The sequence below is a fragment of the Strix uralensis genome, chromosome 4 (assembly GCF_047716275.1).
Source record: "Strix uralensis isolate ZFMK-TIS-50842 chromosome 4, bStrUra1, whole genome shotgun sequence".
Taxonomy (NCBI): domain Eukaryota; kingdom Metazoa; phylum Chordata; class Aves; order Strigiformes; family Strigidae; genus Strix; species Strix uralensis.
In genome coordinates, this window is record NC_133975.1 from 49,380,945 (window position 1) to 49,395,011 (window position 14,067).

Consider the following 14,067-nt stretch of genomic DNA (forward strand, 5'->3'; position numbering starts at 1 on the left):
CATTCTCTTTACTTAACATTACTGTACCGTACCAGTACCACTGCAGAGTAACACAGACAGCTATGAAATCAGAGACCTGTTTATTCTTACTCACGTCGTCTGCAGTCCATCAGTGTAGCCTCTGGCACCTTGAATCGAAGCGATCCTCCTGCACCAGGTAATCTTCCCCCTACTTTAAGCAATTCTTTGGCTCCAAAGCCTTCTACATAGACCACGTCCAGAACAGTCAAGTTGTTTCTGCCGTAATATAAAAATCAAGCAATCAGCCACTAAAACACAAAGGAAGTTTGCAAAATCATGGCTTTGCTATCTAAGTGCCAATCCAAGACAACAGTGTTTCAGTAACGGAATCACTGGCCACACCTGGATAGGTTTCCCCTAAATACAGTCAGCATCACTCCAGAACCAGTGGCCATTGCATTTCACACAGTGAAGGATCAAGCTTTGTGACCACTGCCACCAGATAACAACAGTGCCACCAAGTAAAAATGGTTGCTTCTTCCATAAACTCTCTTCCTTTAGAGATAATCAATGTGTGGCTGCACATTACTCACTGGATACTTAATTCCTATCATTATGGAGTTAAGTTGAAAATAGCACAGCCACCCAATGTGTTGTGCTCTTAACTCAAAACTGCCCCAGTACATTCATACGCGTTTTATAACCCACTGATCGCATATCAAGAAAAAAAGGCTCTATTTTTTAAAGACTAGGACATAAGGCACAAAGGCCCTTTAAGCAATTTGTATTAAACTGGAGGTATTCTGGCTTTGAAATTTTGACCATTTGTCTTTGCTCCAAGATCTGGCAAATTCATTTTTACACTGAGTTGTTTGATTCTCACTTAGAACTGAAACTTGGCTTACCTGATTAAAATAATGGAAGTTACTCTTTTGTAGTCAACTGGTGTAAAAATTACACCAACTTTTCTGGTTTCCAGTGGCTGTAAACTTAGCCAAAGCAGCTCAGAACTGCATTTCTTGTTGATGAGATCCTCTTGATGTGCATTCTGTTAAACAAAAATGCACTCCTTATTCACAGAAAACACGTGTGTTTAAAGATCTCAACAAAGAAAGCACTATATCTTTACTCAGCACCACATAAGATATTTTTGGCAATGTGTAGTAGTAACTGCGAACTAACTTGTTATACAAAAGCCTTTCAATTTGACAACATAAAACATCAGATAAGGTTGTTTATTTGAGCAAAAGTTCATATTACTACACTTATTATTATGAGGAATGTATTACTTCATTTTTTAAAACAGCCTTTATTTGCTCAGATGGAAAAGAAATTATATAGCGTCTTTCATATTCAAGGAATCCTGAAACACTTCACAACACAATGAGAACTGACAGTATACTGATTGCACAGGGAAATGTGGCAACCATTATACCCTTAGCGTAAGGCTTGCAACTTGATTTAAGTGAGAAAGGGACTGTAGGCAAATATGTTGATCATTTGAGTCACTGGAAACAAGCCAAAGTGAACTGCCTACCATATTAATTGAAGACCAGAACTACCAGAAGTTCACTGAGTCTGGAAATAATGTAAATTTTTTTCCCCCAATACTGCTGTTTATTCTTTTTCCCATTAAAAAAAATGAAAATAGACCTAAAATTTTCTTTTCCAGAACTGGGGGTCTCCTCTTAGAAAGGAGTTATCAGACACCTATAGCAGTCAAAACCACCATAAACATTACAAAATGGGCTCTTGCTCGGTTGTTTTTCAATTTATGGCTGTTGTACTAATGGCTTTTCTGATCTTTTCCAGTCCAAAATATTTTTATTCTTAGTCTATTTTATGAAAAAAGAACATACAAAAAAGTTTCAGAACCTGCACTTAACAGTCAATATTTATTAAAAGCAAACCACGTGTGGCATTTGCAAACTTCACTCTGTCACTCCCTACAAACAAAGGTACACATGCACTCAAATGTGAGCCTAACAATTCACTACACATGTACATAAAGTGACTAGGGAAATGATGACAAATTCAAAAATGTAAATATTAGCAACTAGCGATTTGGTTAACAAGCCAAGATCAGTCTCGTATGTGCTGAATATCTATCTCAGCATACATGTTCCCCCTAGCTCTTCAAGTCTCTAATGAAAACCAGATATTACAGACTGATGTAAAGATCTACCACTATTTTTCCATTTGGTCAAGAGTATGGTGTATGGGACTGTGGAAACTCAGTCCTACCCATGTACTAGTGGAGCTACCTTCTTTTTTTCAGTGTGTGCTTACAGGCTAGGATTTATGAACTGCTGTCTCCTCTCTTTTAAAACAACTCTTACAACTGTTGCCAGAAAGGAAAGGTCAGCCTTGATTAGTGTAGCAAACATAGTCTTTTCTTTTTATAAGGTACTAATCTTTCATTAAGGTCTTAAAGCGTATGTGCAGAAATGTGTATCTACACAGGACATTAAAGATGTGGCTGCAGCATGCCCAAACAGCAAGGAAAGTATGTAAATTCCAGGCTTTTGCACAAACAAGAAGTCTTAACAAGAAATTCTCCAGGTACCCTGGACAGTACTCTGGTCGTCAGAATATGCCAACATCCCTGACACAGGATCTTCTCTACTTCTGTTATCCATGACACAACATGTCAGGGTATAACCACAGCTCAGCACTGGTGACACAGTCAAGTGTTATCACACTCATGCTAAAAATGGGGCAATGGGAACCAGAGAGCGCCGTGACATTCCAACCTGAATCCAGGAGTTAAGTGAGACTGAGGTGAAAGTGTAGAAATCCAGCCTTCTCCTCCCTTGAACTGTCGGACAGTATTTCCCTCTACTGAAAAGATTATCAGAGAGCTTCTAACATCACCAATTCAAAAGCCTAACACTTCATGATCAACCTGGGGCTAAATGTAAGTCCCAGCACAGAATGCAAATGGTGGCCTCCTCAACAGGTACACATGCATGCAGGCATGCACACACTCTCCTCCCTACAGTTGTTTTCAAAAGAGACTCAAACTTTGAAAAAAAATTAACTGCAAAGACACAAGCCTGACAGAGAATCAAGAAAATATTATTAAATTGCTTTAAATAGCACTTGGGAACAACTCGGATGTAGTGTAGCTAGAAAAAGCTTTTTCTAGTGTGTCAGACCACTTCTATCAAAATTAGCCATCTTACCCTGTGAGAACATTCATCCATGAGCCTGAATTCAGTGGTTGTGAAATTAATAGCTTGCACATTTATGCCGAACCTAAATAAACCAAAACAAAAAATTAAGCACTTCAAGCCTAGTCTGTCAGAACTACATTGACTTATTATTACATGCTGGCATTTATTCTTAAACAAAAAATACTTTTAACATTGCACTTTGGCAGATGTGAAATACGGTGGAAATGTGGGTCTGCATTTTAACAAAATACACTACAAATCAGTTTTATGTGGATTCCATGCATTTGGAAAACAGACAAATGGCTGGGCATTTCTCTCTCAGCATACAATATTGCAAAAGGTCACAATCCAGCTATAAAATTTCTAAGGCACACAAATGCCCCAAAGCTTTTTCTGCCCACATAACTGTTAAGAAATAATCATTATCAAATCTCATTAATATACTCAAATATCCTTCTTTCTGGTCATGATTTGTTTGGGACAAATTCCTATTTTTCACATACTTTGCAAATAGAATTCACTTACAGCAGTTGATTATTTGCCTGAGAGCAAATTAGAAGCATTTGACGTGAAGGTATTAAAAACAGACATAAGAAAACCAATAGGTAAAATTTAGGTTATAGAGGACTAATGGACCTCCAAAGCCACTGAATTGGAAAGTCATTTGTCACAACTTTCTGTGACATTAGCTTTAAAAGAACCAGTTAGTGGACGTGATTTCTGGTAAACCTAGAAGGTCTGCAGGAACACAAGTGTGCAAACACAGAGAAAATGTCATTTGAAACCACCTGAAAGAGTCTATGTGGAAATTATATTTGGTATGCAAACAGATGTAGTTATTAATGTGCATATACACACACACACATATATATGCACATACACATACATATGTAAAGAAATAAGGTTAAGGAAGCAATTACACAGGAATCTGGACCCCAAATAAGCAAGTTACACTTAAGCATGTGAGTAGTCCCACTGGCTCCAACCAAGCAAATAGTCCTACCAGCTACACAGTTCTTCAAAGTTAAGTATGACAGCCAGGGCTTATTTTGGTGAACTTTAGCCCACCTCACCATGACCCTTTACACTGTTCATCTAACTCTTATCTAGATTTCTCATTAGATCATCTCAGTTCTAAAACAGAAAGTTCAAACCAATGTAGAAACATTTGCTTAGCTAAACATTTACAGTGGGGTTCCTGGCTCTGGACCTGAATTTTTCTTCCTGGCTCCTGTTTCCTCTTCTTCAGCCAGGGTTTTTATCTAAGAAAAACCTAAGAAGAAAACTTTTTCTGGTGGGAAGGTTCAGTTACCTTCCTCCTCACTGATTAGTCTACAGACTCTGTATACTTCCCAACCAGCCTTGCAGGGAGATGCACATCCCCATTTCTGCAAGTTGCTCCCCTCACCTGGGCAGCTTGCACAAGTCTGCACTAAGCCTTAAAAGATGACCAATTACACTTTATGCCTGGCAGACATAAACTTGCTGAAAACATACTCAATTTGGTTTTGTAATGTACCTGATCATTGATAAAGTCATGCATCATACAGGGAGCTGCTCTGAACATGATTATATCTTCCAAAATGGGTCAAAATATTGTCCCCACCTAAGTTACACTTTGAAAAATTAAAATAAATAATAAGCAACAATCATAAGGCATGGCAAATTGATCTTTTAAAAGGGAAAACAGTATTCTGAGATAGTTATTACCATTTGTTGAGTAGACTCAGTGAAGCCTGGGGATCAGGGTAGTAAGAAAGAGGCAGAAGCTGCAATGTAACTGGGAAGGATGAAGGGTTTCTTAGTACGAAATATTTTACCTAAATAGTTTGGAGGGGAAAAGAAAAAGTTAAAAACTACATACTTGAGAACTGGAAGGTAAAATAATTCATCACTGGTAATATGATCTGCATTTTCAAGGGACTTCAATCTGGCTTCTGTCTTAATGTAATATAATCACATGTGCACAGAACTGCATGGAACAACCAGACATGTCACTACTATGCCATCCTTTGCAAAAACAGCTAAAAGTGCAAGAAGAACCGCATGTGCAAAAATACAGACACCCCCTCACCCCCCAAACAACCCTTTCTCATTAGGATTTTGATTTACACAGGCAGACATGAACAAAGCTCTTCCACAGAAAGTGAAGTTAGTGAGGTGCCACCCTTTCTTACAGAAGTCTGAATGCAAACGGGATAATTTTACTATAATGACTGCCAATTAAATGGCACAAATGGAATATTAAGGTAATTCACAATATGTGCATATGAAAACTATCTCCGTATGACTGGTTCTGGCCCAGGCTAGGTTAGTAGTGACCTAAATCTGACAAACGAAAAAGAAACAACCATCGGTGTGGTTGGAAGACACATTGCTCTGCTGATCTCTCAAGTGTTATCTCTCACAAATGCTTTTACACACTTCTGTTACATAAGGTCATGGCATGAGGAAGGCCATCCCATAACCACATGCATCATGAATGACAATACATCCTATCACTAGTCCCTTGTTCAATTATTTTATTGCAAGCATCTAACTTATACAACAATGCAAGGAAAGCTTTAACAACCATGAACAATTGTTGGTTAAGACCTATACTGCTTTACTCCTCTCCTTGCATTAAAATATTACAACTAGGTAGCTTAGAGAACTTACCAAAGAGCCAAAAGGATACAAATCTGGTGTCTTAAATTAGACTTCAAAACACCAATCTACAAGCAGCATGAAAATGCTAAGCATCATCAAATATTAACCAAAGACTTTGTTATTTAAACAAGCTAAACATACATCAACTCAGAAAAAGCATAACAATCATCCTCACCATACTACTCTTAACTGCTGTGGCACTGAAGTTGAGCATAAGACCAGGCTCTGTAGTCAACCGTGGCAAGAAAAAGGCAAAGGACTCCTCTTCAGGCTTCTTCTGGTGAATAAAGCGAGCTGATCCTAAAATACTTCTCCTGCTTTATTGGCAAAACCAGAAAGCCTTGTTAATTTTATTTTCTTTTTTCTTTCAAAGAACAAAAACAAAGATGATTTGTCAGGACCTATAATTACATCAACTAACCTTTCCTTGAAAATGTTCTTCACAAAATAAAGCCCATAAAGCTGTAACCTAGTAGTAGAGAGTCAGTATAACTTACGCGCATCAATTCATTCTCCACTTTTCCACCTGCAACACAACTGTTGTTTCCACAGCTCTACCTCCTTATTCTGGAAAGGGGCTGATGTCACTGATGCACCATCTCTACAAGAATTGCTCAGTCACAGTGACTGCCTCCTTCCCAACATCCCCAATATGCAGCATCCATTAGGCCATGGACTAAAAGCCTTAAAAGCTATTCAAAGACTCTGATACTGAAAAGACTGCTTTGTGACCTGTTACGAAGGACTCCGGCAATTCCATAAATTATCTGGTAAAACATGCTTTGACTGCTTTCACGCGAAGTAGCTATGGTGGGGTTATTTTAGTCAGAACATTATTTACATTCTAAAGTTCAAGCATCTGAAACATTTACTTATGGCTGGCAGTGCCTTAAAATGGAAGCTGGGATTGCCAGGAGTCCTCTGAAACTCCAGGTGCTTCAAGATAACTAACTTAAGTGCAGGAAGGTCAAAAATATTTGTTCTAATTAAGAATACTTCAGAACAGAAACATTCTTTCTTATAACACTATACTGGCTTGAATTAAGAACCTCAACGGATTATGTACAGACCTGCAGGCTTCCCCACGTCTTATTTTTTGCCATCTTTCATAAAGTTCACTTGCAAGCTCAGAATCCACATCCCAGGCAGAACGGTCCAGAGAGAGACTCTTCTGCCAAAGCAGATTTGCTAAAACGATAACAGATTTTTCATATTTTACAGAGGTAACATTTGCTCCTTCCATCAATCTACTTCTGAACATGAGTAATCAGGATCTGCAAAGGGTCCTGACACAAAAATTAAAAAGGCAATCCAATCTTTCCCTTTACAACAAGCATATGTGAGGGTATATGTATCATTGTCCATATCTGATTTGCTTAAAGAAATACGTCTGCAAAACCACAGCAATTCTAAATGCAAACAAGAGTATGGGCATTGCACAGGCTCTGTATGCTCTAGCAAGTCCTTTTTACTATTGCCATTTCTAATGGATGCCATTGAAAAGTCATTAGGTTATCAGTAGTCTTTACACAGAACTCTCCACTGATGACAACAAGTATCAAGATTGTATACTATTCTCCACACAGTGGTACAAAATTATAATAGCACAGCGGGGAGCAAAACAAATCCCCCAAGTTTGGCAGAAATGGTGTTTTCATTTTAGCTTCTCTTTTCGAGGTGCTGATAATTTTCTCAAATTCTTCTTAAGATAAAATTGCAAGGCTTTACATCAGTCTAAAGATTAATGCCTTTTAGAAAGTTAGACTAGTATTGGTTCAAGCATTTTCACAAGCAGAAAGGAGTTAGAAAAGCATATTTCTTTTGAAAGAAAACAAAAATGGCTTATTTTGAAAGTACATTTACTTTATTTTACAATCCTTAAGTGTTTAAAATAACCAACTGAGAATGATGATGACTGGAATAATCCAGGCACAAGTTCTTTATGTCAGTTAGTTTCAGGCTTGTGCATTAGATTTCTCAATTTAACAAATACTAGTATCCTAAATTAGAAGGCAGAATACCTGTATATAAAGATCTGATTACATGTATTATTAGAATGGAAAAAGAGTAAGCAACAAGCACTCACTTGTATCAGCAATATTCCTTTATATAGATTAAAAAAACCCAAAATAAACAACAAACACTTGCTTCTAAGATATGTACCTAGTGTGCATATGTATCAGTAATTCTTCAAGCCACGTGTTTCCGTATGTCACCTCAATTCTCCTTTCTGCATTTGACTAACTACTATTGCCTTCTTCATATCCTCATATGAAAATGCATTTTAGCAAAACATCATCTTGAAAACACATTCAGGACAACACTCACTTAAACATTTAAAGCCTATGGTACCCAGCTGCCTATGGAAATTCCTTACTGAGCAGAGCTTAAAAAAACCCCACTATTCTGAAACAGCTTTCATCAGATTCAACACTCTTCGGGCAGTGTCATGTCCATGTAATACCTAACACTGTGTTCTGGTAAATGCCAGCCAGGTACTTAAAACAGCTCCCAGCGTTACAGTATCTGGAGATAGATTCCTCAGTTCCATGAGACCCCTTCTTTCTGTTTCACATGATACAGCGTTAAGGATGCTGTTTTATAAGCCTGATAAATGGTCTTCTGCAGAAATCTATGAAATTACTGCTGTGAGAAACAGACGAAGAGAAGGCCTTTAAATTTAAGTCTGGCTAAAGGCAGGGTATTGGTCAACGTTTCTTTTTTGTTTTTCATCTAAGACTTCCCAGAGTCTGGAGCCAGATTATGCATATTTTCTAACCACTTTGAGCTACTTGACAGATTTATCATTCTACCTCAACATCTCCAGAGACCACGCATATGAAGAAAGCAAGGAGCACGACACCACCAATGAGAACTTATATAGGAGAGTTCTTAAATATTAAGTCAAAAAAAATATTTCAAGACAGAACAGTAACTTAGCATGTGCTATGGAATCAGAGATCTGAAATACTGCACAGTATACTCAGTACAGGTTACTCAAAGCCATTTATACACTCCCAGAAAAGTGGATGTTTTGTAAAGACATAAAACTAGGTACTGGTATGAACAAGTTCAATATTCTCAATCCAAGTCCTGCTACATAAAATGGATTTTCGACAATATAACTATCATTAGATGCCTAAAAAAACCTAAGATGAGCCTACCTGAATCAGACCTTCCCAAGTAAGACTGAGTATCACAGTGGGCCATCACTTCAAAATGAACATCTCCCTGCTGGAAAAACAAAACAAAAACTACAACTGACCATATGACAAAACAACAGGACAAATTTCAGTTTCTCAGCGCTTAATTTGGACAAAGCAAAGAAGAGAATTAAGGTTGCCTAGAGAACTGTAAGTCCATTGCTGTAGAATCTGGGGGGCTTCTCAAGCTACAGAATGGTTTCACAGAGCGGTCTGGTACTGAGCTTTTCTTTCAGGACTAAGGGACAGGTTTCTGGCCTAAGAAAGAGGCTGCTGCAGTTTGATTTGCAGCACATAATGACCATTCAATGCAGCTGAATACAATACCTTGGACACAGTCGAGTATATCTGCAGAGGTATTTCAAACATTACTCCCACATTTGTGGCCAAACAAATACTAGAAAGCACATTTGTTACAGTGTCTTTCACACTGAGCTTCAACGAAAAGACATTCCAGCAGCCTGGAGGTAGAGTCAAAGGTTCAGCAAAGTTCAGAATCTAGAAAGAATCAAAAGGCAACTGAATTAAAATTCGTACGGTATTTTTGGTGCAAGTGGTACCTTGAAGAATGTAAACTTTCTCTTCCTTCGTGTTTTTGCTGTTATTACACACACATATGTGCCCATAACTGATCCATAGAGTGCACATATGTAAATCTCCTATCTAAATATATGAAAAGCCAATTAGAGGCCTGCATCATGTGCTTATTCATAAACCAGATTTGTCTGGTTTGAATCAAGCAATTGCACGAGTAAATTATTGGCTTTGCCTTCTATTCTTCAAAGCTCATATATGTACTAAAGACTTCCATTACAGTCTATGAAGAAATACTGAATCCTATAGAGCACAGACACTGCAACAATTCTGAGAACAGAGCAACGGTCTGTAATTTGATGCATCTGTAGCTGCAACTCAAATGAAAGAGCAGTTGCTAATAAAACAATACCAAAACAAGCTGGACAGTGAAATAATGCCTATTGAGCAAGTAATCTCTTCAGGACCTAAGAGTTACAGGCATACATATACCTTTGTTTTTAATTGATTTCAACCAGCTCTGAGAACACCCGAGTTCTTCAAAGAATCTATTTTTATGTCAAATGATCATATCCTTAAATTAAAGGCAAAACATTGTATGAAGCAGAAATAAAGCTTACCTTTAAAATGTTCTTTGTTTCTCTGGCTATGAAGACTTCATTCAGTTCAATGCTGAAGTCAAAATTGTTTGTAAACCATATGGACCAAAATCCTGAAGTATTATGATGTGGTTCTATATGAAACAATGCTGCAGAAGGATCTACATCAAAATACCTGTAAGTAAATACAGAAGAAAAAGAAATACATTTGAAATTGTCCTTGAGCACACATAAGCAGTCCACACAAGTGAAGAGAACTGCAGTAATTCTTGCATAATGAGGCTCTTTCAAGGTTTTAAGGAGAAAGAACAGAATTATTTCCTTTGGAATACTTACATGTAATATCAGGGTAAAAACTGACAAGAACAATGTAAAAGAGGTAGGCAGGTAATCACTCTACCCTCTTGCTATGCTATAGTACAACACTGCCTACTGCTTTGTGATATGGCAGTTTGGATGAAATTGGCAAAAGACGACTGAAGAAAAGACTTCACATTTTTTCTGTAACTATCCTGCTTCTGCACTGGATTAACAAGGATGGTGCAAATTTTATCACAGACTCTAAGCAACATTTATATGATATCAGTTGCCAAGGCATATCTTTTTACTGGCTCCTGAAAGTCTTCCTGGACAAAATACAGAAATATTGCTTGAAATGTCACATGTCTGTTTTGGCAAATGACACAGCAACAATAGAAAGAAGCCTCTTCACTGTCCTTGGAATCGTTCAGTGACAAAGCAAGTTAACCTCACCTCTTAAAGTAGGGTACAATATTCTTCTTATAATATCAGTGAACGCTAACAAACAAACAAAAATCCGCTGTCAACCTACCCTTCCATCACAGGACAGGAAAGACAGGCTTTTAGTGTTGTAGTGCCTTCCAACAGATTATTATTCTTGTTGTCAGCATAAGGACTTTCATGGTCAGAGGATGTAGCTGGGGCAAAGAACAGACATAGAGGAGAATACAACATCAGCCAGAACAAAGCACATATGCAATGGTTTTCATGTGAGGACTTGGAAGAACACTACAAAGAGGAACGTTTGCTGGTCCAATACTCACGCAGCAAAGCATCTAATTGCTTCTGTTATAATTTTCAGAGGTTCGAAACTGCTTGAAGAAGAATGTGTGAATGCTACACACTTTCAAAAAACACATGCACAGCAAGGCTGCAAAGAGCAACCTGACCAATTTTAACCACATGTCACTGGCACAGCATTCCTCCTTATCAGTGCACACTGCCTCCTTTTAATAAATGAAAAACTGTTCTGAAAAAAAGAATCACTTAACATAGTCCCTTCTTTCTTCCCATTTGCCCTTTTTTTTCTAGGAAAAACAAGTCCCAATGTCATTATGAAAGCAGCCTGTTTCATAAATGTTTAAAGTCTATGCACTGCAGTCTAGTGGTCAGAATAGGAAATAGGCTGGAGGCAGGAATGCTTAAATGTTAATCTTTGCTCTTCCACAAACATGCCTGGTCTCAGGCAAGCTTCTTCAATGATCCTGCCAAGAAATGTCATAGAAAATGACCACCCAAGCACAATAGCCTTTTAGAAAACATATTGGAAACAGAAAAATAACCACAAATTATAAAAGTATGTTGAAAAAGCATATTCAATAATTATGCTTACCGTAAAATCAGCTAACATTTTAGTAAATGTTTTCTTCCCTTTTTTGAAATATGTATAGCTTGGAGCCTTCAACTGGCATAAGAAGCAGCATATATACAAAAAATGGTGGAAATAATTTAGCACAAAGAATTCATCCTCCTTCTCAAGCAAGTCCAGACAAGTTGATTTTTAAGTCTTTCAAGGTCTCTATCTGCTGAAAACAGCTTCCCTTTTATAATCAAATCCTGTTTAATCATATTATCTGTAACTATACTTATCCTGTACCTTTACAAGAAATAGAAGCAACTTTTGTAAAGTTAGCAGATGATGAAGATAGCAGTACTGGCTCAAACTCCAGAGGTGATGTGTCTTTTTGCGACAACTGCCGTATTTCCTGCATGAAGACAAGACACAATGATCCTTGTAGCAGTACTACCATTATTATTGTAGTTCCTGTATTAGTGTATCTTCTTGTCAAATTTGCAAGCTAATATCTACCATTTTCTCTCATCTTCTAAATCAACTTGTGGATTTTTTCTCAAGTTAACAGCTCTTATGTCTTAAAAAAAAAAAAATCCATCACTGAACTACAACTCATCATCTAAAAGATCTATTAGACATTTGGGCATATTTTAAAAATCCACAAGTGTGACATCTGCCACCAGCAAAATCAATCTGCTATTGGAGAGTAACCCAGTGGGCTAATTAATTCCCCAATCAAATTCAAAACCCTAAAATATGACTTCCTGAAGCCCATGATTACCTGTATATGCACAAGGCTGTTCCCAGAATGCATGACGTACACATCTACTGAGGAATCACCTGTCCAAAAGAAGGAACATTGAGGTAAGTTCACCAAGGATGGAAGCACTTTGGCTTTGTCAGATAATCATATGAGAAGCAGTCCCGGTTTAAATTTAAAAATCTTTGTGTGACAGCTACCCTTGTAAAAAGGAGGAACTAATCACACCTTGAGCTGGCAAACGTTTCATAAAGGAGTAAAAATCCCCTCAACAAGATTTTTGGCCACAAACATGAAGGCAAGCATCAACAGGGAATCTTCCTTCACTATTTCCTAAATCCGAGACGGAGCACAATTCCCCCCTTTCGTACAGGCAGGGAGACCGAAGGCAAAGCTGAAGGAAAGAAGGATGCTTGATGCTGCTGTAACTTTCTAAGGGCCAACCTACCAATAGCACAAGAAAGTCCGTTAAAAACTGTTCTGTCTACACACACAGCTATGTAAGATCCTGGGTCGTGTGCTCTGAACAGCAAACATTCTCAGGAGACAAGGCAAAGCTGGATGGCGCTTAACACCTTCTGGGCTTAAAACAGGAGTGGTCCTATCACCTGGTAGCAACCTATTGACTAGAGCAACAGGAGATGGGTATAACTCAGCTTTCACCTGCTGATAAGGTAGTACAGCTATACTGGGTAACCACCCTTCATCACTGGCAAAGCTACATTCCCGTCCACAGGACACTACAAAGATGCAGAGGACCAAAAGAAGAGTAGAAGGACAGAACAAGAGATGACTACTATACCAGGGTGGTCATCACACTTCCATGAAGGAAGATGACCTGAGTTCCTGACCTTGCTTATACTTGAATTGCATCAGAAGATGTAGGCTGACATAAAAGGACACTCTCCCAATTCACCAGGCGCAATTTCTAATAATGAGTGTGCTTTACTTAGCTGCTTGAAAGCAAGCCTACAGGTGCCAGCTTCCAAAAGACAGTTCAAGATGTTGATTCTGAGTGAGCAGATGTCCCACATACCCACAGCTGTTTAAAGCACATACAAATCTTCAACCTTCCGAGCTGGCTAGTTCCCCTGTGCAGATCTTGCCTACCTGCCGTCCCACTCTAGGAGCTAACACATGTGCTGTACACTGAGACTAACACAGCACCATATTCCCTTTTGTTAGATCTTTCCCTCAACACCACGTGCCTCATTTAATTATACAAATGGAAGGTAAGCAAGCATTGCTGTTCAATATGGTAAAGTCACCACCAGTACTGATGGAGCAAGACATGGAACTTCCCACTGACAGCAAGTCTGATGGGCTTATATGACCAACCTCTAACACAGTGAAGACTTTAAAATTGCATTGTATTTAATAGAAAATAGCCTTAAAAGCATACTTCTGTAATACTATAACCATCAAAAGTGTTAACAGTGAGCACCCTTGACACGACAGATGTAAAAAATCTCTACCAGCATCAGAATAAACCTACATCCACAACTCAACGTAACAAAGCACTGGCATCCCACCGGCAGGGAAACTAGGTTTACAGTGGGTATTTCAGTTTCAGCTCTGTGTAAATGTCACA

At 38.2% G+C, this 14,067-nt stretch overlaps 1 protein-coding gene across 7 annotated transcripts in view; it reads right to left on the reverse strand.

The window, feature by feature from the left end:
• TMEM131L (transmembrane 131 like) overlaps positions 1–14,067 on the reverse strand; it is an 83,525-nt gene that overhangs the window by 20,542 nt on the left and 48,916 nt on the right. For 5 of the 7 annotated variants that reach the window (XM_074866634.1, XM_074866632.1, XM_074866636.1 and 2 more), the window contains 12 exons: positions 12,498–12,556; positions 12,020–12,128; positions 10,955–11,060; positions 10,144–10,297; positions 9,317–9,487; positions 8,951–9,020; positions 6,857–6,974; positions 5,962–6,103; positions 4,848–4,957; positions 3,147–3,219; positions 867–1,009; positions 95–237 (listed from right to left, as the gene is read on the reverse strand). In XM_074866634.1, coding sequence (XP_074722735.1) covers positions 95–237; positions 867–1,009; positions 3,147–3,219; positions 4,848–4,957; positions 5,962–6,103; positions 6,857–6,974; positions 8,951–9,020; positions 9,317–9,487; positions 10,144–10,297; positions 10,955–11,060; positions 12,020–12,128; positions 12,498–12,556 — 1,398 coding nt within the window. The remainder of the gene's footprint in view (positions 1–94; positions 238–866; positions 1,010–3,146; positions 3,220–4,847; positions 4,958–5,961; positions 6,104–6,856; positions 6,975–8,950; positions 9,021–9,316; positions 9,488–10,143; positions 10,298–10,954; positions 11,061–12,019; positions 12,129–12,497; positions 12,557–14,067) is intronic. The other 2 variants (XM_074866635.1, XM_074866633.1) reach the window with 1 other exon arrangement.